Source organism: Alternaria hordeiaustralica, assembly GCF_023758085.1.
Source record: "Alternaria hordeiaustralica strain BMP 2776 chromosome Unknown scaffold_2, whole genome shotgun sequence".
Taxonomy (NCBI): Eukaryota; Fungi; Ascomycota; class Dothideomycetes; order Pleosporales; family Pleosporaceae; genus Alternaria; species Alternaria hordeiaustralica.
In genome coordinates, this window is record NW_026056774.1 from 2,106,791 (window position 1) to 2,134,261 (window position 27,471).

Here is a 27,471-nt window from a genome sequence, read left to right on the forward strand (position 1 = left end):
GACTCGAAGAGTCACCAATTCCACCTTGACACCTACTTGTATTAGCATTTGTAAGGAACACTATGCAGATATCTCTCACCATCATTGGCCTTGACTTCATCAATACTGTCGAGAGCTCGAGAGCACAGGTCGTGCACCTTGATGATGGCAGTATGTATGATGATGAATGAAGCCGCGATAGCGGCGAGCTTGACAGTGTTGTCCGATGTCATAGCGATTGATGTAGATAGGTGGTGATATCGTATGATGTGATGTGTTGTTCGAATGGAGTGTAAGAGTGAGAGAGTGAGGTTGCAAAAGTTGAAGGTTGTGTGGTTTGATATGCACTGAGCTAGCAAACGAACGGTGAGCAAACGCCCGCCTTCACACCTCTTTCTCTGAGCATGTACACAACTGTATGATACCGATGCGATGATGTTGGTTCACTTGTACACGTATACTCCTCCCGGCGCCTACGTCAACGTCTAATACGTAATAATAATACTCGCTTCTGCGCTTACTGTCACACTTCCGTGCCTGTGATGGTGCGTACATGGTACTTTCAATGAATATATGACCACTATGAGCGGCACCCCAGAGGTGTTCAAGCACTGTACCTTTGACACTCGAGCACTTGTTGGGCCGTCCTATGCGAAAGATCCGTACTCAGGATAGCAGCAGAGGACACGAAAACATGCTTTAGCCGTCTTCCAAGTCAACGGCAGCCGTACGATGAGGTAGGAGAAGACATGTACACTTCTGGCTCACGAGGTTGCGCCACCTCTCTGCTTGTAATGATGTACATCACGATGGTGTTGCGCATATGAGGGTGTTACGCAGATGAGATGACAGTACGTACACTGACATTAAAAGTACGGATGATAGGTGTCTTTTGATATGTTCCAGGCAAGTAGAGTTCTCGAGATGTCAGACGTGGGATACGATAGAGAGCATGATGGCATCAGTCGCAGTAATACAAGCATTCCGTTCGGTTCTGTACATGTTGAGCAACTCGCCAGGATATCTGTATATGCCGCCGTTGTCTGGGGTACTTCCTGCAGGTAGGATCTGTGGGATGTCATACCATCCTGCTGTTGCGGTGGCGCCTCACAATCCTGTCGTACTTTACATACACATGTGAGTTCAAGCTCTCCCGGTGTTCGTGAGGACGTGGTATTGCATTTGCCCTATGGCGCCAGACGCTAATGTGGACAGTGTCCGGCACACCGATCCAAAAAGAGGTGAAGAAGCCATGATGCCATTCCATTCATTCCATTTTCCGTAGTGTGTTTGTTCGGAAGAGAGATTCAGAGAGTAAAGGAACACCGAGTCATCCCGAAAAACCAGCCATAACCCAGACTATGCACGCCATATCGAACCCAGCTTAACGAGTCCTTGCCTGCACCTTTGGTGCGGCACCCTTGGCACCCTGCTTGCTGACCTTGGCGGCGTTGCCTCGTGCGGACGCGGCGGCGTTCTTGGCCTTCTCAGCCTTCTTCGCCGACTCGGCAGCGGCCTTCTTCTCCTTGCCCTCCTTGATGGCCGCGGTGCGGGCGGCGGTACGGGCCTCGGGACGTTGGCTGCGGCGCTCCTTGATCACGTCGAGCGAAGCACCGACGATGGCACGCTGGTGCTTGACTGTGCGGCGGGTACGCTTCTTGGCGACTTCCTGTTGGAGGGATGGTGGTTAGCGCAGTCCGCGATGAGGGGATGGAGATGCATGTTGCGATGAGAGCAACATCGCCGCTGGGGACGTTTGCCATGCCCAAGTCTGTCCGCAGTACAGACTGATGTCATAGTTCACTGTCTCCCAAACATGTCCCAGCGGCTTGCATATGAGTTCGCAGCGACTAACCTCAGAGATACCCTTCTTGTGCGCCCTTCGGTAGAGAGTGGTCCAGTGAATCTTGCGAGGGTTCTTGCGCTGGAGGAAAAGGGACTCGGTCTTTCCGTTCTGGAAGCGGAAGATCTTGCTGTCACCACGGATGTAGAGCTTGCCCTGTTTATGCCATCAGCGAATGTCCGACCCATTGTAGTGTTCCATCCTCGTCCGCCACGTGTTCGCGTTGTCGCCGTCGCGATGGCCGGATTTCGACGTCTGAGGGGCGAGCGGCGAGACGTGGAGGGGCAATGTAACGCACCTTGCCCGGGTAGATCTTTTGACCGCTGAAGGAATCGTCGTAGGTACGCATGTTGGCGGTGTTGGCGTGATACCTGTGTGTTAGTCGTGGGGTTGTCGTCGGTCGCGAATTCAATATTGCAACTCCGGAAGAGACCTGTGGGCGGGCTAAGCCTGGGCAGGCTAGTCTCTTGGCGCGCGCGCGGTGGCTGCCACTGGCTGGTGCGCGCCTCACCAAACGCCTTTCACCCACACACACCGCGATGCAACTTCAACGCGAAAGTAATTCTTCATTGCAAAGTGCGCAGTAGTACTTGTGAATTCTAGGCATCTATCAATCACTTTCGCGCATTTGTACGAGAGCTACAAATCCGCCTCTCTTGTCGCATTCAGTCTTACGGCCGCCTTCACATCAACCACTCACCACAAGCGAATGCATTCTCTTTCTCCGTCGCCGGAATCATTACCGATGAGTCCTGAATCATCTGGCAGTCACCCAGATGTGTTATCTAGACCTCTCTCTATACCCCTGTACTTCACGAAGATGCCCAGGCTACTGGAGTCGTTCCACCTCAATCAGCGCGGACTGCATATACTTAGATCGCGGCGTATGGGTGCGGCGGACAGAACGAAAGATGGATTAGGCATCAGCGCAAACGCTGTAAGAGGTCCACGGGTGTCGTCATAGGCTCATCTACTATCATGAGGAAGGTGCATCACTAGGATCTCGACGTCATCTTTGACAGCTTCGTACATCCAGAATGCAGTCGCATGTTTTTATGCTGATGTGATCAAGTTGATGAAGCTCATGTTTCAGCAAAGGGCCACCGTCAAAACAGCTCGAGAAGGTTGGTCACTACCGGATTCTTCAAATCGCAATACTGTGGGCGGTAAGACCATCGAGAGACCATCGAAGCAGCCAGCAACAGCCTAGCCATCACACCGCAAGTTTGGAGAGAAATGAATGAAACAGCTCGTGAAGAATATTCGGTACTAGTTCCACCGTGGGCTCTCTCCGTTTGTCCTGTAAGGCCTGGAATACTCACGAACATACAGCCCAATATTGTTCCAATTACCGAGTACATATAGAACTTCAGCAAGATCAGCAACAAGAAAGTTCTTCCCAATGTTACTTGTCATGGATCCTTCATCACACAAAGTATCGGTTGCGTCCGCCGGTTCCGGTATGCAGTTGCGAGAGCACGGCGATACAGCGTTTGACCCGACGACGCATCGTCTCGTCACTGCACCGACGCCACGGTCTGCACGAGCAAATGCAGCCATATCTACATCTACTCTACACGACCAAGATCTGGTAGATGTCATGGCCGAGCTTGAACGACATCAATCTGATCACCGAGCTGCCTTCGCCTTCGAGATGGCTCAAGGCGGCCGTATCCATCCATTGAACGAGGACGAGCTAAGACACTTCCGCAAGGAAAGAGATGGTGTATTTGGTCCATCTCAGTGGGACACGCCGAACCTTAACGGAGAGTTGCCGTTCACTTTCACATCGCTACCCAGCCCTGCGGCAGTCGAGAAAGCGATCAAAAGCGACATTGGAGGTGAGAATCACTTCCGTTTTGCACCTTCGCGTGGCTCGCCAGAAGACGATGCAAATGCAGTCATGCGCTTGCTCGACAACATAGGCAATCCTAGATATTCTGAGCCTGGCGCGGTTGTCCATATGCAGTCGCCTATCTTTAACCAGAAGAAGCGCTGGATACCAGGATGGGAAGGGGACGGTGTACTGGGTCAGTCAGAGTTCCAGATGACTGTTGCTCCAGCAGGCGAGGTGTTTGAAATGGAGTACTACGAACACCACTTTTCTACGACGCTGTTGACCGGCTCGAAAGTATGGTTCACTTTCCCTCCACTGCAAGCCAATCTAGACCTGCTCCGCAAAGCGTACGAAGGTATGCATGACAGCAAAACCTCACACGTTCCCCTGGATGTTCTTTCGGGAATGCAACATGGCATTGCAATCATTCAGAAGCCAGGACAGACCCTCCTGCTCCCACCATACTGGTCCCACATGATATTCTGTACCGAGACATCAACATCGTGTAGTTTCTCTTTAGCAACCGCCGCGCAATTCATGTACCGCGTCAAGCACATGGATCTGTGGGTTAGCCACAATCTCTTCTGGGACACAGGAGAACAGCTACAATCTCACCTCGTTCGCTATGCCTCAGAACTTGCCACTCACTTCGCGACCATTATGACTGGCGATCTCAAGCGCTTCAAAGTCGCCGCTGTGCAGAACCAGATATGCAGCGAATGGGTCAAGACTGGACCGAAAGAGGCCGCAGAGTTTGAGAACATGAAAGAGAAGATTGGCGTGCTTTTATCATTGATTGAAGACGAGGACGCGAGAGAGAGGATAGATGATGAGATCCGACACGCGTGGATTGAGTTCATGGAGGAGAAGCGCAAAAAGAGACCAGAATGCCGGCTATGTCGTGTACGTATCGAGCACATGCCAGCGGGAGAGACGCCAGATGAGCGACTAGCACGACATGTCACCGACGTGCACTGCTCGTACGAGGAGTAATCATTTCGACATGTCCGTCACAGCGAGAGGTGCACTACTTTGGTGCATCAAATTTGGAAGGTCTTATTCTTATTCCCGGGACGTTCCACAACTGTCATGGAAGAATTCAAATACCTCGCCCGCCCATCTCACGCCACTATCATTCACTATTAGTATAAAGACCCACGTCGCACAATGCGAGTCAAGTCGTCGCAGCCGCGCAACCACAGTGAGGGAGAAGAGCATCGGATCGGTCCCTGCCATCCGACACTAAACCGCCCGGGCCGGCCGCCATCTTCACCCACCAAGCCCAAACAGGTCTAACAAGCGGAAACGACCCACGACTTGAGTTCATGCCCCCGCACACTACACCCTGAAATATTTTGCCTCCGGTGAACTAGACCGCCGCCCTTGTGGCAGCTAGGATGCGCCATTGTCAGCAATCGATACTTTTGTACAAAGCTGAGCTGCGGCTGAAGAAATTTCCTGGGAGCTGAATGGAAGGCCTGATCTACGACCGAGGTTCGGCTCGTACCTGCAGACGAAGATGCAGAAGTGGAGAAGACATTAGACATGTTCTAGGTCGGAGGGGATGGCCAAATCGGGTACCTATATAAGCAGAGTATGTAATGAATGGACGGGACGGCAGACAAGAAGATATTACAACACAAATCTCAAATTTACCTATTAGTCGACCGTTTCTACACGCGTCCCACCCACCTACCCACATCTCCAAAACCTCCATCAGGGACGATCGAAAAAATAAACATCACTATCGACAAAGCCTGTCTTAACACTACCTGCCTACATCTAAAATGCGCTTCCTCTCTACCCTCCTGAGCACAACCCTCAGCCTCCTCACCGTCACCTCCGCCGCCGCCGCAATGAACACCACAAACGGCATGGGCACCACACCCTCCCAACGCTACGTCATCTCCGCCTCGCAAGCACAAACCGTCATCTCCGCCGCCATCACCAACGCCACAAACCTCCAGATCCCCGAAAACATCGCCATCGTAGATCCCTCTGGCCTTCTCGTCGCTTTCCACCGCATGGACAACGCATTCATCGGGTCCATCGACATTTCGCAGAAGAAGGCTAGAACGGCTGTGCTGTTCAATGGGTTGTATGCTAGTGCGGATTTGTACGCGGCGGTGCAGCCTGGTGCGCCGCTTTATGATGTGCAGAACACGAATGGCGGGTTGATTGCTTTTGGGGGCGGGATACCGATTTACCTTGAGGGAAAGTTGATTGGGGGTGTGGGTGTTAGTGGGGGAAGTGTAGAGCAGGATTTGAGTGTTGCGAATGCGGGAGTGGAGGCTTTGGGGGCGACTACGAAGGCATAGGCCCAAGGGGTAGCCGTAGAGGAATGCATTCGAATTTTAGGTCGCTAGCGAAGATATTGTGACCCTGAAGTCAAATTCCATACCCTGCCTCGACTCATACTGTGACAACGACGATTGCGTGCTCAGCATGCATTCCCACTGTCCTCTCTCTTCTGGCGCTTCGGCCCCCGCTCAAACGATTGTGGGAACCCTCCTCCAAGGCGCTGCAAATCTCCATTGCGCACCACCTCCTCCGCAAACATGAATCTGGCAAATGCACATCAGCACGTCAGACTTGGAGGAAGTTACCTCATGAGCTCATACGTCTGGCTCCTCTCCATGGCCTCTATCGCATCTTTGGCATCGAGCCTCGTTCGTTCCTTGACCCCCTCCATCTCCGCGATCGCCGCGAACCGTTCCTTCCAGAGCGCCCATCTTTCTTTGCTGAACTCGCTTTTACCCTTCCAGAGTTCGCCTCCGCGTCCTGGATTGCCTTGCTTTTTATCGGTGGGCGTGAGATCTTTTTCCATGCGGAAGAGGTCGTTGCCGTAGGCTATTATCCAAGCTGCGGCTGCGGGAACGTTTGCGTCGTATTTTTGGTTGGCCGTCGACGTGGGTTCGTCGATGGGAGGTGTCTCGAGAGCTTCCCGCAGCGCGAAGATGGCGTACATGGAGAGATCGTAGATATGTTCCCTTGCTACAAAGGCGAAGAAGTAGTTCATGTTCGTCCAAGCTTGCACCTCGCTCTCGATGAAGCCTTCGTGAGCGGCTGGCGCGTCGTTGAAGGCCTCACGACAGGCCATGCCAAAGTCGGTCATTTCCTTGTAGAGGTAGTCATACTCCTTGTTGTCCGGTATCGAGTGTTTTTTGAATGCGTCGAGTAACTCGATGAGTTGGTGGTGCTGTGTTCGGGCGCCGTCGCGGAATGTTGATCGTCTTGCTGAGTGAATGATGCTGGTCCATAGGTCCATGAAGTCGACATCGTCGAGTTTGGCCTCCTTGATCTTTTCATCAATCGGTCCGAGGATGCGTGCCGTCGCTTCTTTCACGTCGATCTTCTCGCTGAGGTAGTCTTGAATCAATGGGTAGTACGCGCTGTCTTCTTTTGGCCGGAACCATCCTCTTATCTTCGCAATCTGGTCGATTTGATCTGGCTCGTTCTGGAGGGTTGGGAGTATGTCCTGGATCCTTTGGTTTTGTTGCTAGAGCAGAATATCAGTTATGAGTTAAAATGAAATCAGTATGAGCAAATACCGCTATGCGAGCCATCGTTCTGATCGGTGGAGCGAGACGTGGTGCGCTTAGGCTGGTGGGATGAGACAAAGGTACACGGTGTTTCCTTCTAGTGATGTCATACGCGGCGGTACCACGGGCAGTCCTACTAATCCCACGTGTATGCCTCGTTAAGGCAGCTGGTGACCTGTGCCGGACCAGTCGAAGTACGCTATGAGGCATCCCTTTCTGAAAGTGGATACACACGGCCAGTCTGTGTTGATAGGCGCGGAGCATCGTCCGCGTAACGGAAGGTAGGCGTTTGGTTGGCTGGGAAGGTGCATGGTACAAGAGCAGCTGTTACACCTGTAGCAACCACGCCTATAGTATAGCCGATCCGCGCTATGATGGTCCTTTGAAGTGCGATGATCAGGATCGAAGCAGGAAGTCTTAAGAGAAGCTGATCGCCGAACGTGTAGGTGATCAACCCGAAGCTGTCGGTAAACAAGGGTCCTCAGAATGCCGGGAACGGGCTTCCCGCAACCTTGGAACGTGTCTTTCTTTGCCCGCGGGGCACACCTGCATCGCACGGCAGTGATAAGGCGAGCGTCAAAAACAAATCAATTTCAAAGCTTGAGTGAGATTCGGTGATCGAAGGGGAAGTTTTTGCATTTCATGAAGTCAGCGATGGCCTCGGGAGGTATTCGCTATTCCGCAGTACCACCTGGGTACTGTACCCTCAAAAGTACTATGTATTCTTCAACCCTGTTTTACAGCAAAAAATGAAGTGCGCTGTTGACTGAGGCTTGGCCCTGTTATCGGCTCGATTTGGTCAAAGAAATTCCTGTCCTACAGCTTCGCACCCTTCTCCCTCTCCGCCAAAGCTCTCAAATCCTTCCTCAGGATCTTGCCAGCCGGGCTCTTAGGAATCTCGTCCAAGAATACCACCTAAAAACGGGTAAACGAAGTCAGTATTTGTATCACATATGATTCCAGCGTGGGGGCTACTCACACCTCCCCTCAATTGTTTGTGCCCAGCAACCTTCCCCTTCACGAATTCACTAACGTCTCTAGACGAGATCTTACTCTTATCAGCGACAACGTATGCTCTCGGCACCTCATTCGTCCCATCATCCGTCAGCACCCCAATGACCGCAGCATCCAGCACCATCGGATGACTGAGCAACACGGCTTCCAACTCAGCCGGCGCAACCTGTAGCCCCTTGTACTTAATCAACTCCTTCTTCCTGTCCTGCAAAGATAGAGGTACGAAGTCAGTACATGTCTCACATGCAATTCGTACAGTCAGAACTTACCACGATATAAAACATCCCATCCCTAAACTCCGCGATATCACCCGTGTGGAACCAGCCATCCGGCGTAAAAGCCTCCTTATCCGCCTCTTCATTCCGATAATACCCCTTACACACCACGGGCCCTTTCACCAGCACCTCCCCCGCCATCCCCTCTTCCACATCTCCTCCCTCATCATCAACAAGCCTAGCCCGCATATTCGGCAACAACATAGCCACACTCCCCGTATCATCCCTTTTCCCAGGCGTCATAATCGTCGCACTCCCCGTCGTCTCACTCAAGCCCCACGTCTGATCCACAAAACACTCTTCACCACCCAGTTTCTGGCTGGCTGCATACTGAAGATCTCTTCCCAGTGGCGCGGCTCCCGAGACGCAGAATTCCAGGGACGCGAATTGGGTCGTTGCGAGGGGACTTTTGGCGATTAGCAAAAGGATGGGAGGAACGGTGAAGAAGAAGGTTATGCGGTAGAGGGCGTTGTAGGAGAGGAAGGAGGGGAAGTCGAAGCGCGGCATCCAGTATACGGTGCCGCCGAGGTAGAAGGGGTTTATCAGGTAGCCTTGTACGCCGGCTATGTGGGCGGTGGGGAGGTCTGGTGTGGGAAGTTAGTCTACGTCTCAATCGTGATGGGCATAAAGGTTTGACCTACGGGCGATTGTGCGGTATTCAAAGTCCGGCCTTTTCTCTTTCACCCACGCTTTCATCATATCCCCCGTACTAACAGTCTGGCTCACAATATTCCGGTGTGAAAGCTTTACGCCCTTGGGTAACCCAGTCGTCCCGGAGCTATAAATCAGCACTATCAGACTCTCTTCCAACTCTTTCCTATCTGTAATCCGCGTCCACGGCAATAAATCTCCTTCATCAATAACATTCCTCCCCGGCCTCCCATCTTCACCAACAACCTTCAACGTCCATTCCCTCCCCTCACTCATAAACAGTACGCGCCCGCCTCCACCCTGACCCCAGCCAGCGTCCTCTGCAGCTCTGATCGTAGTCTCCAGGGTAGCTTGACAAGTGACAAGAATCTTCGAGCTGGCACCTTGTAGTTGCTTGGCTAGCTCGCTGGCTGTGCTGGCCGCCGAGGCAGCGGAGAAGATACCGCCTGCGCCGATGATTCCATACGCGAGAACAGGGAGGAGGTAGTGGCCAGTTGAGATGACGGAGCACACATCCTTTCCTGGGCCATGGGCGCCGATACCATAGTGTTTGCGGAAGGCGGCTGAGGTGGCTTGGGTTAGGTGGCGGGCGCGCGATGTGGTTAGGATTAGACTTGGGTCTGCGGCTGAGACGTGGAGGGGGGTGTCTGGTTTGGCTAGGCTGTGTTCCGAGTCTGCGAGGAAATGTCTTGTTAATTGGGGAGCTTGATAGGGTGGTGTTAGGGGCTTTTGAAATGGTGGGCGTACCGAATAGAAGCGTTAGTACATCGAGGTCAGGGATCGCATAGCTTTTCTCGGAGCGATAGATGATTCCATCAGCCGTCTTCTCTACAACGGTAGCCATGTTACTGGGAGGCTGCTTCTTATGCAAACACAATGTATGCGAATTGAACCAATAAAGCCCGACGAACGAAGCAGAAATGGCCACTACGGTCAATGGTACCACAAGACGTTGTTCTCGTGTATTTGGTTATATATACTCTAGCTAGAGTAGCCGCACGATTGCCCTCTAATAGCGACGCGTTTCCTCGGCTCCCTCGTTCCAGTCTGGATTGGCTGTCGATCCATCTGTGGCTTCGGCAAGCCTGGTATGTCAGTACTAGCGAGTAAGCGGGGTAAGTCGGGGTAATCACAGCAGCCGTGCTACTGCGCGCTATCGTGAGGTTATTCAGTTCCGACTTCTCAGATTACTGGTTGAGACGTTTAAGACTTGTTCGCGATTTACGAGTCCTTGCGCCGTGAGCGTGGGTAGGTCATCAGAGGAACATGGTCTTTCATCCTCTGCGTTTTGCACTCGGCTCATCATAGGCACCCTCAGCATCATCACCATCGGCGTCGTTTCCACCAGCAGGTTTGTTGGCCTTCTTTGGTTTTCGTCTCTTCCGCTTGTGCTTGACGGGTGGCTCTTCTGCAGCCGCAGTGATCTCCATGGGTACTTCTTCTGGCTTTCGCAATGAAACCTGAACGGCCTTTCCAGGAGGAGCTTTGGTTTTATACGCCATCGGAAGCACTGCTGGTCGTGCGATCGGAGGCAGCTCGCTCTCGTCAACCACATTCTTGCGCATTCCTCTAGGGTTCTCTGCCTTGAGCAACGCAACGTATTCAGCGGTGCGTTTGGTATGCTCAACCTTGGTCATGATCTTCCAATCCTCAGGCTTGTCTGCTGCTTTCCACTTTTGCCAAACATCTTCGTGCATTACGCTTCCGCTGAGGACAACGAAAGCGCAGCTGTTCCACAGTGTATGGACTGCTTGTATCGGTAGCCACTTGGGCCGCAAGTCGCCATGCTTCGCAAGCCAGTATGCGACCTTGGCTGGCGTAGGACAGATGTTGCGTAGGTGTGGCTCGACGTAGATTGTCCGCTGGTCCCAGAATGCTAGGCCGTCGTCATCGGTGACTTCAAATGAGTTGTGAGGTAGGTATTTGGGAGGGTACGAAGAAGGCTTGCGGCGGACATGGTAGCCATTGCTCGAGAGCTCTAGCATCTTAGAGGGGTGGTCGCGGAGTGCTTGCTGAAGGAGGATCTGAGAGGCTTCGGGCTTCAGGGAGGAGATGTTGGGGTGTTCGAGGATGGCGGTGAGGTGGATGTCTGTACAGCAAGTCAGTTATGAGGTAGACATAGACTTGGGTATGTATACAATTCTCCTCGCCATCGACGGTTCTGTAACGGTCGTGCAGCCACCTGGCCCGCTGCTCTTCCTGGTGGGCATAGTCGGTGAAGATGAGCTCGATGCCAGCAGCAAGCTGACCAATGTACTCTGGCGTGACGGGCTTGGTGGTAAATCTGGGACCAGGCTTGGTGGCTCTGAGGTCAGTCTGTTCTGGCTGGTCAGTAGGTGAGCTGGTTCTTGTCTTCTGCATCGCCTCGACCAGCGCATCGTCTTGGTCGCCTTCAGCAGCCGCTTTAGAGGGGGCTTGGGCAGGCTTGGGCCGCGGCTTCTCGCGGATACCCTTGAGCCTGAGCGCTCTAGGAATGAACATGGCACCGATGTTCCGCTCTCGTGGTGGAGAGAGTTGACAAGAATTGGCGTCGCTGAACAAGTTCGAGTGCTACCGCTGACCACATTCGCGACGCGCCGCGGCTCAAGCACGGACCTACGTCAGTCCCCAGAATCTCAATTTCCGTACAGCGCTGTCGACCAACAACCTCGCAAACCTCCTTCATACCCGATCTTGCCCTCGACCGCCAAGATGGCCAAAGAGAAGAACTACAACCCCGTGCAAGAAGCCAAGAAGGCCGAGAAGCAGAAGCAGATCCGCAAGCAAAAAGCCAACCTCCAGACCCAGCGCAATGAGAAACTCGCGCGCCGAAACCCCAATCGCATACAACGCGACATTGACAACCTCAAAGAACTCGACCAGAGCGGCTCAATAAGGCCACATGAGCGGCAACGGCTACAGGAGCTGGAGAAGGATCTCGCCGCCGTCAACAAGGCGCGCGCAGCACTCGGCGACAAAGCGCCCGTCTTCAAGCCAGAGCGACAATACAACAACGAGGACAGGGGGCGGGGAGGCGACCGGGGAGGCAGAGGCGGCGGTGTTCTAGGCAAGCGATCGCGCGACGGACAGCGCAAAGACGACGACAGCAGCGACACCGACGATGACATGAAGCGCATCCCCATGCCGCGCGACACACCGCCGCCCATACCACGGAAATACTTGCCCCAAGACCCGCAAGACGAAGCCGCTGCGCCCGCCGAACCCAAGAAACCCACCATCGTCTACGAAGCCGCACCCCAGGTCCGCGATCTGCGCAAGGAAGCAACAAGATTCATGCCTGCGTCTGTGGCGCAGAAGGTCAAGCTGGCAAAGGGCGAGGGCCGGTTACTCGAACCCGACGAGTTTGACAAGTTGCGGGAAGGAGGGTATATGAATGAGGGGAAGAAGAAGGATGACAAGGAAGAAGGTGCTGCTGAGAAGGTTCCACGAACGGCCGAAGATGAGGAGCTGGATGCTTTCTTGAGGCTACAGAACACGTCGGCGGGTGATATGGCAGAGCAGGTTGCTGAGGCTGCGGTCCAGGAAGCAGAGTACAAGATGATGACTGCTGAGGCCAAGGGGCAGATGGAGGGTATATCTGACGAGGCCAAGACGGCGGAGAATACACTCAAGCATGTGCAGATGGAGGAGGTAGAAGATGAAGATCTATAGCGTGCTATGAGTACTAAGTGTATCATGCACGAGTTATACCTTCAAACGTCCAGTCTTTGTTCCCAGATTCCACATCCTGGTCATAGTTGTGAGAGTACAGCATTCCGCGACAAGGTGAGCGGTGGGAATCCTGACTACTTCGCGGAGAGTAAGCAGCAGGGCAATTGATGTGCGGTTGAAGCTGCGACTGAAGGTCAAAAGAACATCGAAGGCATGTCACGGCAGAAGACGGATTGTTGATCATTGTTATTTCATTCATGGTAGGGTATATAGATATGCGGTTTTCACGCCGAAAGGGTATGTTCCATCCATCGCAGTATCATGTTCGTCCATTCTCAGGTCTTCATGGTCGTAAGAGGAGGGTTGTGTATCGTGGCTACCAGGCAACAGCAAGAAGGAAGCGAGTGCTTTACTTCTTCTGGCCAGTGGCGCCGGAGAGAGTGTCGGAGATGCTCTGGCCAGCGTTGCCGAGAGCGTCCTGAGCTTGCTTCATGACACCCTGGCCTTGGGCGGAGGCATCGTCGCCGCCTGAGCGGGTGGCGTCACCGAGCTTCTGTCCGGTGGACTTCTGGCCCTCTGGTGTGTATGTTAGTTGATCGTCGGGTGGTAAGTGGTGAGTAGTGGAAGAGACGTACCAGGCTGGACCATACCGGCAACGCGGTCACCGGCTCCAGTGAGGCTCTCGCTGGCCTTCTCGGTGGTGGACTTCTGGGAGTCGGGGGTCACTGAGAGACTGTCAGATGATGCACTGAAGTTGGGTGAAGACAGTAAGCTTACTCTTCTCGGAGGCTTGCTCGCCGAGACCCTTGCGGAGGTTGTCAGACATGTTGGTAGTGGGTGGTTGGTTGGTTGAGGGTTGAAAGTGGTAGTTGTAGTTGAGTTGATTGGAGTTGAGTGTGATGAAGGTTCGAGCAAAGGGAAGCAGAAGCAGTCTTATATACTACCCTTCAGCATCGTCCAGGCTGCAGTGACGTGCACGAAACCTGTACGTCATCCCTCGCGAGGCAGGCACCGTAGCCGCAAAGGGTGTGGGTGAGAGAGGGCAGCAGCAGTCCTACCTACCGTGTACTCAGTGGGCCCTGTTACTTGCTCCTTCACATGTGCGGTTGGCAGGGTCTACAGGGGTTCCTGCCAGGATGTATACCAGTTTGCAGACGCCACAGCCCGCCACGATAGGTAGATCAGCACTTCCGCTATATGTGATTGATGGTAATCTGGCGCCTTTGCATGGCATTCGCGTCATCTGGGCACGGCTTAAGGTGGGTACGGGTTCCAGATCTTCTGCCGCAGGACGAACACTGCCCCGCTACGAGCGAGATACGCTGTACAACTTGGATAGAGGGGCATGTGCTGCCGCGGCTCCCCCTCTCCCATAATTGCTTTCTGAACTGGATAGTTGGTAGCGTAGCAGAGACATAGTTGGTAGCGCTGAGTTAGCATCAGTTCTTTCTTGGAAACGGTAGACTATATCCTCGCCCTACTTCTAGCTCACAGCCATGCTCCGGAGTAGGAGCCGCTGTTTGCCAACATCGGGTACACGAACAGTGCGAGGGTTTAGTGGGGCAGTACCCCGCTGACGTAGCTCAGAGGCACGAGGAAGTCGCGCAGCACGTGACCAGCATCATCATCATTGCACACTAACCCCAATCCATCGCTCACCACACCACGCGCTGCGCGTGCAAACATCCTACAGACTTCAACACGTCCAACTTCTGCAGTTCGGCTGAACGGCGGCAATCGACTTCACGCGTACAGCGCGTACAGTGGACAGCGTTGCTAATTCTGGCCTTTTGCCGCTGAGCGAAAACTTGTTTGACATCTGTCGCAGCCTATCCACTTTTCATCTCGTCAACGTCGTCAATGTGACGAGCCTTCGCTTGGGCGATTGGAAGCTGTGCACATCCTGCGCACAACTCCGATCATGTACTTACATAGAAGAAGCGGGCCGTTATCCGTTGCTGAGCTCTGCGCTGTCTGCTGTGGACCTTGGCTGATCTCACAGCATCCGTGGCGAGGCTGAGTCCTGCCAACATCGCGTCCATCGGTACCACAACAACTGCAAGTCAGCAACAAGAAGCGGGAGAAGGGTTGACCTATTTCCGGCCGCAGCTACGGCCTCGAATCACTATCGGAGAACTGGCCCTTGTCTGCACGGCGAGGTCTGCGGTCTCACCTGGCCGGCCGCAGTCACCCTTGGGCCGAGCCCGCGCACAACTCAGATAACGCCGGCTATAGTGTACTCCTATAGCTGATACCAACATCGCCCTATGAAGGTGATCGCCAGCATGATGCCAGCATGGTCAGCAGTCGGAAGTGCGACCGTCGGATGCTCGATGAAAGCTGCCTGGAGGCCCGACAGCCACATTCAATAGCCAACAACGACGTTCGACCATTGTCTTATACGGGTCGCATGCATTCGAGTCTTACCGCGCGACTTGGAGTCGTCTCCCAACTGTGCCGTCGGCGTCGCGCGATATCCTCAGGAAGGGCTCGCCGTTACACGCGATGCTCCTGAGCGAACTCCCAGGGTCGGCAAGGCTGGACAACGCTTCACAAGCCACGAAAGGGCCCCTGTGCCACAACCGACCTAACCAAACAGGCGATATTTCAGATATACAACCAATCAACCCTCAATCTCCCATATCTGCCTTACCAATAGGTAAACCCAGCATCTGTTCCCCGTGTTTCAGATCGGATCCGCTCTAGCGCTTTCCTAGACAGTAGTCGCTTCATGATAGGGTCCGCGTCGATCAGGCTCCGACAAACCTAATTTTACTTACCGCTGCACAGTACCAAACCTCACCGTTTGGTGTATGGACATGCCCTCTATCACAGTCATTGACTCGTCGACGGCGCTCGCCCGCATGAGTCTCCATGCCTGACAATCCGCAAGGCCGCCTGGCTAGCTGTGCCACAGGCTCTAACAATAGCTCAAGCACAGTAATGGCAGGGATGACTTTATGCGGCAGAGAATGCCATAGGCACATTCGATATGTCGAACAGGTTTGCTTGTGTACAGTATTCTCTTGGAGTTCTCGGCGTTATCTGCACTGCCGTGACTAGGATCAAACTCACACGCCAGCCTACAGTCCGGTTCCTTGATACATCTGCCTGAACTTTCGAAGTCGAGGTCGCTTCGGTCACTGTCACAGCGTCTGGGGAAAACATAAAACACAGAGCGGTTCGCCTCCGTTAGTTGTCACTTCCTTATCAAGCCAACATCCTCTCATTGAGCTCGAAGCACTTCAGTAATCCCTATTGTCACTATTGCGTAATCCACCATGAAGTACCTCACAGCGCTGTTGATACCTCTCCTTTGCTGTACTCCTACATACGCAGACTTTGCCGACGACGCATTCTCAGCGATAAAAACTCTACAAGAAAAATGGTACAACTCTGATACTGGTTTATGGTACGTCGCAGTCCACTCTCACAATGGTCAAATCTAATCTCTACCAGGAACGACTTATGGTGGCAGTCTGGCAACATTATTGAGACCGTCGCGCGCTTCGGTATTCAGGATGCCGACTTCAAGGAGCACGCCATTAACATTGTCTCCACCACATACGCCAAATCGTCCCAACAGCACGGGGCAGATGGGTGGAAGAACAAGTTCTACGATGACGAGGGGTGGTGGGCCATGGGCTGGATAGCCTCATACGATCTCACTGGAGACATGAAGTACCTCGACACAGCCAGAGACATCTTCGCCGACATGACTACAGGCTGGGACGGCAATCGGTGTGGCGGCGGCCTATGGTGGTCCAAAGACCGCGACTACATTGCTGCCATCTCAAACGAACTCTTCTTATCCGTTGCTGCCCATCTGGCAAACCGGGCTGAGGGCCAGATGAAAGAGGACTACACCAACTGGGCTGAGATGGAGTGGGACTGGTTCGAAAAGTCCGGTATCATCAACTCCGACAGCTTAGTAAACGACGGCATCGATCCTTCAAGCTGCAAGAACAACGGCAGAACAACTTTTACCTACAATCAAGGCATCGTCCTGGCCGGCCTTTCGGAATTAGCTCGCGCAACAAACAACGGCGATTACATCGAAAAAGCCTACAAGCTTGCGACCGCGTCGACTTCTAAACTCAGTGACGGCAGCGGTATCCTCACCGAGCCTGCTGATTATCCTCTCGACCCCGTCGCCTCGCAGTTCAAAGGCGCATACGTTCGCGGTCTATCAACGCTGTATGAAAACGCACCACAAGAAGGTGTCCAACAATTCTTCATGCGCAATGCGAATGCGGCGAGGAGTCAGCCTAGGGTTGATGGTGGCGTTATCATAGATCGGTGGCAGGGGCCCAGCGACAGTGGCAACCCGAGCACACATGCGAGTGGCATTGACATCCTTGTCGCCGCTGCGCTGGCTGGAGAAGCTTAAGATGACTGGCATGCGTTCCTGATTCTAGTAATGTTTTATACCCCCTTCTGTTTTCATTTTCTCGGTTGTTCGGCGCTGGATTTCGCGGGTTTGTGGCCATCTTGGTCGGAAAAGAGAATCATTTTGTTTAATGGTAATTACGAATTTAACGACACATCAACATCGATTTCCGAATGGTACCATTCATTAACTTACCTGATGTCGTTGTTGGTGGATATGCCGGGCTACATCGACACGGGCCAAATCAAGTAAAGTTTGACCTGCACCTCGTGAACGGCACACTCGCTAAGCTCCCAGTGAAACCTCGACCGGGCTCTTCCGGGCATCGCACGAAACTCAGAGCAAAAAAGCCATACACTCATCTTCATTGACCCTCTGCATGCAGGAGGCGTTCTCTTGCGCGCTCGCTGTCGAGCACGCAATGTTGCGGGGAAGCTCCGGCGTGGCCGGCACCTCTGCACGAGCGACGCTCGGTTGCGCCCAGACAGTAGTATCAACGTTGTTCCCAGCTCCACTCTCCTACACTTATCCGAACGCGTCCAGTACGTCCTCGCCTCACGTAAAACGTTTTACCGAAGTGCCTTAGTCAAACAACCGCGCAGATGCAAGTCGATAAGGCTACAGCTGCGCACTGTTCTGCTCGAAGATACGCCCCGATCTTTGCACACGTCGATTAGGGCTAGAGGCGGCATGCATGCTGCTTCGTTTGTTGGCAGCTGCAGGTCTTGCTGCTCATGGTAGGGTAGATACGCCCGTGGTTACACCGGTTTGGGAGGGTGTTGTATTGTCAGAGGTGCTGTCATGCCGGGTCTATCTGTTGATTTGGGATGTGCAGAGAATGCGTGATGTAAGGTTTGCGAGCTTTTTGCCTTGTTCATCTTGTGGGTATCGGGGCTGGAGTGGAAGAGCTTTGTCTTACATATCAGACCTCATTGTTGGGGGATTCTCTTCATCTTTCACACCTTCTTCGTTTTTCTTCATCTATCTCTCGTCATGGGCTACGAAGCCAATAAGTACCGGGCATGGTTGCCAAACTTCCTCAAGAAGTCGACTCAAGATGACGCCACGCCTGATGAGCGAACGTCTCTTCTCCCAGACTCGCAGCATGAGGAATGGTCTACTGGCGAAACCTACGAGCTTGAGGACGGCACTGCGTCCAAGTACCAACTTATCCTCCACGAATTCTGGGTACTGTTCAAGGGATCACTGCCCGTGGTCGTAGCATACGCGTTGCAGAATTCACTGCAAACAGTATCCGTCCTCATCGTCGGACGCCTCTCGCCAGAAGCATTGGCTACCGCTGCCTTCTCGTATATGTTCGCAATGGCTACTGGTTGGCTCGTCGCTCTTGGTGGCACGACCGCGATCGACACGCTGGCTTCTGCCAGTTTTACCGGAAGCAAGAATCGGCATGACCTGGGTATCATCCTCCAGCGCGCATTTGTCGTTCTTCTACTGTTCTACATACCCATTGCTATCGTGTGGTTCTGCTCCGAGCCGCTCTTCAAAGCGCTCGGCCAGGAGGACTACATCGCCAGAGACTCGGCGAGGTTTCTCTCGGTGCTTGCCCCAGGCGGTATTGGATACGTATACTTTGAGGCGTTGAAGAAGTATATGCAGGCTCAAGGTATGATTTTTGTTCTGCCGCAATCCGAAAACCCATGCTGACAAGGCTAGAAATCATGAGACCCGGAACATACGTCCTATTGATCACCTCCCCCCTCAGCGCCGGTCTGAACTACCTCTTCGTATACACTTTCCAAATGGGCCTCCTCGGCGCTCCGCTCGCTACCGGCATCGCATACTGGGCATCCTTTCTTTTGCTGCTCGCATATGCTCGCTTCGTCGATGGATGGCAATGCTGGGGCGGTTGGGACCGCAAGTGTCTACAAAACCTTTGGACCTTCTCACGGCTTGCTCTACTCGGAGTTATACATGTCGGCACGGAATGGTGGGCGTTTGAGATTGTTGCGCTTGTTGCTGGCAAACTCGGCACGATACCACTCGCCGCGCAAAGTGTCATCATGACCACGGACCAAGTCATGAACACCATTCCTTTCGGAGTTGGTGTCGCTACCTCGTCGCGTGTCGGAAACCTCCTCGGCGCACGCAATGCCAAAGGCGCCGCCAGAGCTGCCAACGTGGCTGCGGTACTTAGCATGCTGCTTGGTGCGCTTGTACTGGCTGTCCTCATGGGAGTCAAAGACTTTTACGCCAAGATATTCAACGACGATGCGGAGGTCGTCAAGCTCACTGCAAAGGTAATGCCTTATGTTGCGCTTTTCCAAATCGCAGACGGACTCAATGGCAGCTGCGGAGGCGCTCTCAGAGGCATGGGTCGACAGCATATTGGAGCAACGGTAAACATCGTCAGCTACTACTGCGGAGCTCTGCCACTCGGTATTTGGCTTGCTTTCCACGGCTGGGGTCTTGGCGGCTTATGGGTAGGCCAATGCATCGCCCTGTATCTTGTTGGATTTGCAGAATGGGCGATCGTTGCTTGGAGTAACTGGGACTACCAAGTCAAGAAAGCTTTCGAGCGGATGGATTCGGATGACAGGGCGGAGCTGGGGGTGCCTCCAGATGAAGCAGCGCCGGTACACAGATAGTGGTCTCGCGTCATTGAGGTCGATCGGACCTCGGAGGTATTAGCAACGCGTCTTACTGTGTAGACGCACGGAATAGAGATAGATAGCTGTCCGGAGCCACCAATGCACGAAGTGTCAAAAATTACTCGATACGTTAAGCGAGACCGTTTTTAGTGCCGCCGGTATCTGAACCCTGGCTCCGCGAACGAACCTCACTCCTCATCACATCATCACCTCCGCACAGCTACCCGATCGCTGCGTACCCCACGCCTTGCTTCCTGCTCAATGGCATGGAACCCCGTACTGGAAACGCGTGAGTGAACGATGTATGCAACCGTGCATGCGCTGCACCTCGGCCCAGCAATCGACCGCCTAACCTGCCACGGAGATCGCGCTCAAAGGATGCATCCGGATCACACAATTCTTATCGAACCAATCCGCGTACCATATAACAGCTACGAAAGACCGTTACGTAGAGATGTGAAGCTCTAGACTACGTAACAACCTCACCGGAAAGCTCACTTGCATGCATGAGCTAGCGTGCGTAACTTTGCTACGCGTCTTGACTCGCTTCAGATAAGGCTGCGATACCCAGAGATCGAGGCTGCTGAATATCCGCGTTACATATCGTCTATAGAGAAGGTTACTGGTCGGATTCCCCGGGTTTTATCACCGTGGCGCCCGTCATTGTACATGCGTGCATGGCGGGGTGGGTATCCACATCGATCAGCAACGGCCGATGCATGTCGTTCTCGGTGAAATGAAGTTGCGCAAGAGTACGAGGATGAGGTGAAGAGCTGGTGCGACCATCACGGTATTCAGATGGTTATTCAAAAGGTAGACATAGTGGACTGCGGAATAGTCCAGTCCAATTCTCATTGCAGCACTTCTTCAACTCCATCCGCGAAGCAAACAACTCCGAGTTCACAACATACGTCAACCCAATATCGAGGCCTGTAGCTTCTCCAAGGACCCAACTAACCGATTGGAGGCAGTGCGGTGCTATGCCTGCAGACGACATCATCATGGAGCAGGGGTAGCTCCAAAAAAGTGTTGTTTACCTAACAGCAGTTTACCTAACGTGAGCTGGTCAAACCAGTCACTGATAGAGTTGTGCTCGATATCTTCAGCTATTTACTGCGAGCTCTCCGCGGTCCCCAGATGTGTTCATCCATCTCCTCTCTTCCTTTCGGTTTCACTCCATCGTTATCCTGAGACTCCAGCAAAATGAGGTTCACTCCCGCGCTTTTGAGCTTCGCGGCTACGGTTGCTGCGCACGGCGATCATGGTCATGACCAAGATCCTTTGAATGGTCCTCACGAGGGACTGTGGTATAACACACTTCCTGGTGATGGCGGCAAGCAAGTACGCATCAACAACCTAAGGCGACACTCTACAACACTGACTTACTTTCCTGCAGGCCGACTCCATCTTCTCCGGCATATCCACATTCGGCCGCCTTCCATACCACCCATGTCTCTCCAGCAACACGCAGTTCGACATTGCATTCATTGGTGCGCCCTTTGACACTGGCACATCGTACCGCCCCGGCGCTCGCTTCGGGCCCAGCGGTATCAGACAAGGTTCCCGCCGCCTCAATCTCTAGTATGTTTTCTTGAAAGCAGTCGCATGCTTACTTTTATTGTGTCGTGATCCAAAGGCTCACGCAGAATTGGATTTAGTGGTGGCTACAACGTTCCACTCGCGGCGAACCCGTTCAACTCGTGGGCTAAGGTTGTGGACTGTGGTGATATTCCTGTTACTTCGTAAGTTATCTCACGTCCATACGTGCTTGGGAAGTTGGTGTTAGGATGTGCTAACTCGTTTGCTCGCGTAGGTACGACAACGCGTATGCGCTGCAGCAGATCGAGGAAGGCCACAACCTTCTGTTGAGCCGCCCACCACACACACACGCCAACAAGCCCGGTCCCTCAAAGACTGGCAAGACACTCCCTCGTCTGATCACTCTCGGAGGAGACCACACCATCACACTCCCTCTTCTCCGTTCCATCAACCGAGAATACGGTCCCATCACCGTCATTCACTTTGACAGCCATCTGTAAGCTCACTCCTCCATCAACCCCCCATGAACCATTCACTAACGCCTCACGCAGCGACACCTGGCGCCCCAAAGTCTTCGGCGGCGCCCCTTCGGAACAAGCCAGCATAAACCACGGCACCTACTTCTTCCACGCCGCCCAAGAAGGCCTCCTCGCAAACGACACCAACATCCACGCCGGCATCCGCACGACCTTATCCGGCCCCTCTGACTACGAAAACGACGGCTACTGCGGCTTTGAGATCGTAGAGGCCCGCGAGGTCGACAAGATCGGCACCGATGGCATTATCAAGAAGATCCGCGAGAGGGTGGGGCTGGAGAAGCCTGTCTATCTGAGTATTGATATTGATACGCTGGATCCTGCTTGTATGTTGAGAATCACGGGGGGAGTCGGGGTACAGCTTAATAGGTGACATGGCTAATACATCACAACAGTCGCACCCGCAACCGGCACCCCCGAAACCGGCGGCTGGACCACACGCGAACTGCGCACCATCATCCGCGGCCTCGAAGGCATCAACCTCATCGCCGCGGATATCGTCGAGGTGGCGCCTGCTTACGACACCAATGCTGAACTCACCACTATGGCTGCTGCTGTGCGTGTCTATTTCCTTACTCTCCTTGGCTCGATCCTGTACATGTCTGTTTGGGGCTTTCGCTGACCGTTTGCGTGTACGTGACTACAGGATACGCTGTATGAGGTTATGACGTTGATGGTTAAGAAGGGGCCGTTGAGCTATATGGGGGCGCCGGAGGAGATTATGGAGTTGTAGATGACGAGATGATGGGATGGGGGTGTGATGTGGTGTGGGGATGATGGAGTTCGTGGGGATGATGAGGATGGAAGGGAGAGGGTGATAGCCGAGACCAGGTCTGTGGTTGATGGAGAGGCGTCTGGATATCGATGGGGCAGGTAGATGGTTGTGATGATAACGATGATACGAATGATAGTCTTTCATGACACACCGCGCAATGTTTCAATGAACTGCAGTCTTTGGCACGAGTATTGAATGCTCTCTTCTTTCTCACTATCACTTCAGAACCTCGGTGTTGACAAGACAGCACGAGCGGCTTGCAGAGATTCAGCTCACAAACCGCCAAGCACAAGATGCACAATCTTTATATGGGTATCACATTCTCCCTAAATACGAAAACACACATCTTATTTCTATATTTCCCTAAAAGACCCATCAACAGGCTTCCTACTAACCCCAGTATACTGCTGCTGCTGCTGCTGCGGTTGTTGTTGTTGTTGCTGTTCCGCGCCCGGCGTAAAAGCGCGATACGGCTGCTGCTGCTGTCCCACACTCCCCGCCACAGGCGTATACGATCTCTGCCCCGGGTATGCTGGCGCCGCATTTGTGAAAGAGCCATGATTTGTTGACTCGGAAGCTGCATAGCCGGGCTGCAACGCTGCTGGTGCTGGCGGGGGCGTGTAGGTATCGTATGACGCGGAGGGGTCGCTGTTGTAGGCGTAGGGGTTCGCGGCGGGTGGTGAGGGAGATTGATGGCGGTGGTCGGGTTCGTCGTAGTAGTCGCGCTGGTCGTAGGTTTGTGGTTGGTTGTAGGAGGATTGTTGGTTGTAAGAGGGTTGCTGGTTGTATTGGCTGAGCTGGTCGTGGGAGTCGTAGGCTTGGGGCGCGCCCGGCGAGCGGCGGCCATAGGGCTGTTGTTGTTGCGGCTGCTGTGGTGCGTATCCTTCGTTTGCGCTGTAGACTGGCGATAGGGTATGCCCTGGCGAGCCTCTGCGGTAGTCGTCCTGCTGCGCGTATGATCGGCCGTATGCACCCTGGCCGTTCAACAGGGCTCCTTCGCTGACGAATGAATCGTTTTGATAGCCGCCTTGAGGGTAGCCCTGACCGTAGTTGTCCATTGGCGACACTGGGGACCGGCCCGGGCCAGGCGATCGTCTTTGTGTGGGAACAGCCGCCGCTGCCACACCTCCCATTGATCCGCTTATTGGACTGCCGTTGCGGTCTAGCCTGTCCATCTCCATGTCGCCTTGCTTCTGGGGCATGGGTTGTTCCTCGACCTGGACATGGACGTCGCGCCCGTCTTTCCACGTGGGCATTGCGGGAAGCGAATCTTCGTTGACGACGGCTCGTGTCGAATCGAAGGTCGCGAACTGCGGTCTCTCGGGCTGCGCGGCTGGCGCGAAGGTGGGCATGGCGTTGGAGCGGTATTGCTGGTTCACCGGGCGGGGGTCGATGGGCGGAGGCGGCGGCGCAGCGGCATGCGCCTGGGCGTAGGGGTTCTGATTGTAGGGGTTCATGGGAGGAGGAGGCGCTCCATATGGCGTGGGATACGGGGCGGCGGGATCGCTCTTGACGCGCTTGTGGCCTCTTCCACCACTGCCGCTGCAGCAGCACGTGCAGCATCTGAAGCAGCAGCACGCGCACTCGGCGCCGCAGCATATGCATCGCGCTATGCAGGTAACCACGGATATGACGATGAGCGCGCCAATGATGATTACGACGATAACCGGCCATCTGTTGTCTGTGAGCAAAGGGGAAGCAGCCTGAGGCCTGGCGATTCAACGCACTTGCAGTAGGCCTTGGCCATGCAGTTGTCCCATGAACTGAGCGTGTTCTTGGCCTCATCCAGCGGATTCTGGCGCGCAAACAGCGAGTGGACAAGTAGCGACGGCATGGCGATATCGAGTGTTCAAGTCTTCCGTCCAGCGGGTTTAAGGGAGTCGTTCGCGGTGCAGAGGCCGGCCGGGGTATATGGCTATGGATGGGGATATAACGATCGACGGGACAGGACGTGCCTCATGTCGCTACAGGACTTCACGGCATCAAGGAGGAAGTACAAGGCGAGGCGTGAGTGTCCGGGTCATGTGGTGGTGCATCGCTTGCTTTGACGTCCCCTGGAATGACGCTGGGTGCCAAAGGCGAAACGGCCGTGAAGCTTGGAAGGGGCGGGACATGGCCAAGCACCCATGCCGACGCGGTCGCCGTGGCTGAGTTAGCCGCTAATCCGCGTTTCGCATCAATACTGCGCTTCTTCCCCGCAAAGCCTATCGTGGCGCTATCGTATTTAGACCCGAGTGCAAGATTGTGTCGTCGCTTTTCGATCGCGCGCAGTAGCTTTTCCATGGTTGGCAATACTACGGCGCGGAGTGGAGCTGACAGCGGGGAGGGAGTACGCAATGCTGGTGACGCCTCACGGCATGCCATCAACAAGAGAGCGCCGAACATCAACAACCCATCCCGGCTACATGGCACGATCGTCTTCCCCAAAGCTTGTAGTGTGCTACGCGTTCAACAGGTTCCATCCGGCAAGAACGGCAGAGGGCGTGCACTTCCATCCGATATCCGATATCGACATATGTAGAGCACGTCGTCTCCTTAGGTGTCATGTCGTTCCATCCATTGCACATCAATGATGCCATTCACTCACGAACCCCGATCCTGGATTGCTGTCTGGTGTCTCGTGAGTTTGTTGAGCGGGTGGTATGATACACTCTACGTCTGCCTGCGCCCTCACAGCTTGCCTGGTGGCAGATGGCATGCGCCTTTCTTCAAGCCCATGGAACAATGGGCTGCTTTTGATAACCTATACGGAGCGCAAGCATGCATACAAGGCGACACTGTCTTGTTGACCAAGATCAGCATCACCTGCTTCGAGGTGACCCTTCACCTAGCCTACTTGTGCCAACTTGCTCGGCCGGGCGCACTGCGTTCGACATTGGAAGGCAGGCGCGTCGCCGGTCGGTTCGCTCCACAGATAGCTCTGTGTGGTCTCCTCGCTTTTGTCATCCAGGCGACAAAGCAGATGTTCTACAGTAGGTTCAGTATCATTCGGTAGGTGTTGTGCAAAGACATACTGAGCGTCAATACAGTTGGAGTGCAGTTCAATTCCAAGGCCTTCAAAGAACATACCTCTTCCAGTCTCATTTGGCTTGTGGTTAGGTACGCCGGCGGCGCATCGTATAACATGAAGCTCACGTTAACGTCCAACCTAGTTACGCGTCCCTTACCATCTCTGCGTGTGCAGCAACATCCTTCTTGAAAGAAATACACGCTGGCTTGTTGGACGGACACGTGACCCAACCACCTCCAGCATCTACCACGGAGAAGCCGCCGACACAGGATCCATGATAGGCATGCAAGATATCTTGTTTATCCACCGACCTCTCCACAGTAGTCTTGGACGGTGCTGGCCGCGTCCACAGAACCAAAGTTCCCAGGTGCCAAGGGCTGCCCCTCCCCCACCACCCAGCGGCAGCTTCCCCTTCCAGCCAGCTTCCAGCCGCGGGCCTGCCACACTCATCTACGTCACCGATCACGCACTACCCGGTTGCTACAACGCCCAGGCCTACATAACCAGCCATGTCTTCAACCCCCTCTATTGCCGAACTGCAAGCCTATTCTGAAGAAGTACAAGCCCTTTACAAGAAACTTCCCAACCTCCGCGACCTGCCCGACAACAAAGTCAACGACACAGCCGCACTCGAACAGGACGTCAAGAACCTCGACGTGAAAGAACAGACTCGTGAAGACAAAGTAGACGCCTACGTTAAAGGGTTCCTCTACATCGGCGGCCCGAAACCTCGACGACAGAAGCAACAAGTTACCACATCAACCTAAACAAACATGCCGGACCACCCAATTGAGCAAGGCGCCGCTGGCAGTACGTGACAATCTTCTCTTCCCACTCACCACACCATCCAGCCTGCTCAAGCCATAACTAACGCGTCATCCCCACAGGCCTCACCGACAAGATCGCAAAGGAGTCCTCCGACTCGACCGCATCCTCGCACGACAACCACGCCGAGGGCGGAAACCTACTCGCTTCCGCTCACAACTCCAAGGTATGCTATTCGCGTGCCGTCGTTATACACATGGGTCGGAATGGAAGCTAATACAATTATAGGGCCCAGCCATCCCGGACAACATGCCCAAGGCGGAGAGCAAGGAGGACCTCAAGAAGAGGGCTGAGGAGCTGAACAAATAGAGTGTCGAAGGAACATTCATGCGTGGAGGAGAGATGCGATAAGCTCTGAGAAGCAATCATGAAGTACTCATAGTAGGCGGAATATATTTTGGTTTCAGCACTTGGTCTTGTCCCTTTAGTGCTGAGCTTTGTCTTTCTCTTCGTGGTTTGTGCTGGGACCCTTCTCCGTGCTGATAGGCTTCACCATGTAGCCCTTGTGAACCAAGTCATGTCATCTATGCGCATTATAGTTTGGCTCATTAGGGTAGCATACGACTAAGTCTAGTGAGCGTTGCGACCATCGCAGTATAAGCTTATACGATCACCCGCGACATCATGTGGGCATGCTACCATGTTTTGTACAACCCAGAACTAGTTGGGTCCAATTATGCCAGCACAGAACCGGTTGCGCAGACATTAAGTCAGCGAGGCATTTGGGCTCTGTATATCGTTTGGTTAGTAAGAGTGAATAGCTCTGCTAAAAGCGACCAGCTGCATCTCAGTAAGATGTGTCCCCTTCCTTCACACCAGCGTTAATCTCAATGCTAAGAGGTGCTGTCTTTGCAATCGTGCATACTACCAGCGCTTTACCACAGCTTAAGGGGGTAGTCCAGCCCATGTTAACCGTTACAAGGCTGCCGTGTAAGATACAGCGTCAACCACCCAGTCCAACCCCATCTATCTCACAGACCTCACCGTTGCAT

At 53.8% G+C, this 27,471-nt stretch overlaps 10 protein-coding genes across 10 annotated transcripts; 6 read left to right on the plus strand and 4 right to left on the minus strand.

Moving 5' to 3' along the window:
* Positions 1–1,363: 1,363 nt before the first annotated feature.
* On the minus strand, positions 1,364–2,171 carry RPL24 (60S ribosomal protein L24; the record flags this gene model as incomplete). Its single annotated transcript, XM_049384787.1, has 3 exons — positions 1,364–1,648; positions 1,835–1,978; positions 2,121–2,171. The coding sequence occupies 3 exons, from the start codon at positions 2,169–2,171 to the stop codon at positions 1,364–1,366; spliced, it is 480 nt and encodes a 159-aa protein (XP_049248143.1).
* A 1,065-nt stretch (positions 2,172–3,236) lies between these two features.
* J4E84_002160 (uncharacterized protein) lies at positions 3,237–4,652 on the plus strand (the record flags this gene model as incomplete). The annotated part of the gene is made up of 1 exon (XM_049384788.1): positions 3,237–4,652. The coding sequence occupies one exon, from the start codon at positions 3,237–3,239 to the stop codon at positions 4,650–4,652; it is 1,416 nt and encodes a 471-aa protein (XP_049248144.1).
* Positions 4,653–5,446: 794 nt separating this feature from the next.
* Positions 5,447–5,977, plus strand: J4E84_002161 (uncharacterized protein; the record flags this gene model as incomplete). The annotated part of the gene is made up of 1 exon (XM_049384789.1): positions 5,447–5,977. One exon carries the CDS (start codon positions 5,447–5,449, stop codon positions 5,975–5,977), a length of 531 nt encoding a protein of 176 aa, XP_049248145.1.
* Positions 5,978–6,261: 284 nt separating this feature from the next.
* Positions 6,262–7,225, minus strand: J4E84_002162 (uncharacterized protein; the record flags this gene model as incomplete). The annotated part of the gene is made up of 2 exons (XM_049384790.1): positions 6,262–7,158; positions 7,211–7,225. The coding sequence occupies 2 exons, from the start codon at positions 7,223–7,225 to the stop codon at positions 6,262–6,264; spliced, it is 912 nt and encodes a 303-aa protein (XP_049248146.1).
* Positions 7,226–11,832: 4,607 nt separating this feature from the next.
* J4E84_002163 (uncharacterized protein) lies at positions 11,833–12,792 on the plus strand (the record flags this gene model as incomplete). The annotated part of the gene is made up of 1 exon (XM_049384791.1): positions 11,833–12,792. The coding sequence occupies one exon, from the start codon at positions 11,833–11,835 to the stop codon at positions 12,790–12,792; it is 960 nt and encodes a 319-aa protein (XP_049248147.1).
* Positions 12,793–13,201: 409 nt separating this feature from the next.
* On the minus strand, positions 13,202–13,618 carry J4E84_002164 (uncharacterized protein; the record flags this gene model as incomplete). The annotated part of the gene is made up of 3 exons (XM_049384792.1): positions 13,202–13,368; positions 13,428–13,517; positions 13,570–13,618. The coding sequence occupies 3 exons, from the start codon at positions 13,616–13,618 to the stop codon at positions 13,202–13,204; spliced, it is 306 nt and encodes a 101-aa protein (XP_049248148.1).
* A 2,455-nt stretch (positions 13,619–16,073) lies between these two features.
* J4E84_002165 (uncharacterized protein) lies at positions 16,074–17,182 on the plus strand (the record flags this gene model as incomplete). Its single annotated transcript, XM_049384793.1, has 2 exons — positions 16,074–16,078; positions 16,252–17,182. 2 exons carry the CDS (start codon positions 16,074–16,076, stop codon positions 17,180–17,182), a joined length of 936 nt encoding a protein of 311 aa, XP_049248149.1.
* Positions 17,183–18,175: 993 nt separating this feature from the next.
* On the plus strand, positions 18,176–19,791 carry J4E84_002166 (uncharacterized protein; the record flags this gene model as incomplete). Its single annotated transcript, XM_049384794.1, has 2 exons — positions 18,176–18,809; positions 18,860–19,791. The coding sequence occupies 2 exons, from the start codon at positions 18,176–18,178 to the stop codon at positions 19,789–19,791; spliced, it is 1,566 nt and encodes a 521-aa protein (XP_049248150.1).
* Positions 19,792–20,774: 983 nt separating this feature from the next.
* J4E84_002167 (uncharacterized protein) lies at positions 20,775–22,602 on the plus strand (the record flags this gene model as incomplete). Its single annotated transcript, XM_049384795.1, has 5 exons — positions 20,775–20,806; positions 21,608–21,829; positions 21,885–22,195; positions 22,265–22,425; positions 22,516–22,602. 5 exons carry the CDS (start codon positions 20,775–20,777, stop codon positions 22,600–22,602), a joined length of 813 nt encoding a protein of 270 aa, XP_049248151.1.
* Positions 22,603–22,997: 395 nt separating this feature from the next.
* Positions 22,998–24,478, minus strand: J4E84_002168 (uncharacterized protein; the record flags this gene model as incomplete). Its single annotated transcript, XM_049384796.1, has 2 exons — positions 22,998–24,186; positions 24,474–24,478. 2 exons carry the CDS (start codon positions 24,476–24,478, stop codon positions 22,998–23,000), a joined length of 1,194 nt encoding a protein of 397 aa, XP_049248152.1.
* Between the last annotated feature and the right edge of the window lie 2,993 nt (positions 24,479–27,471).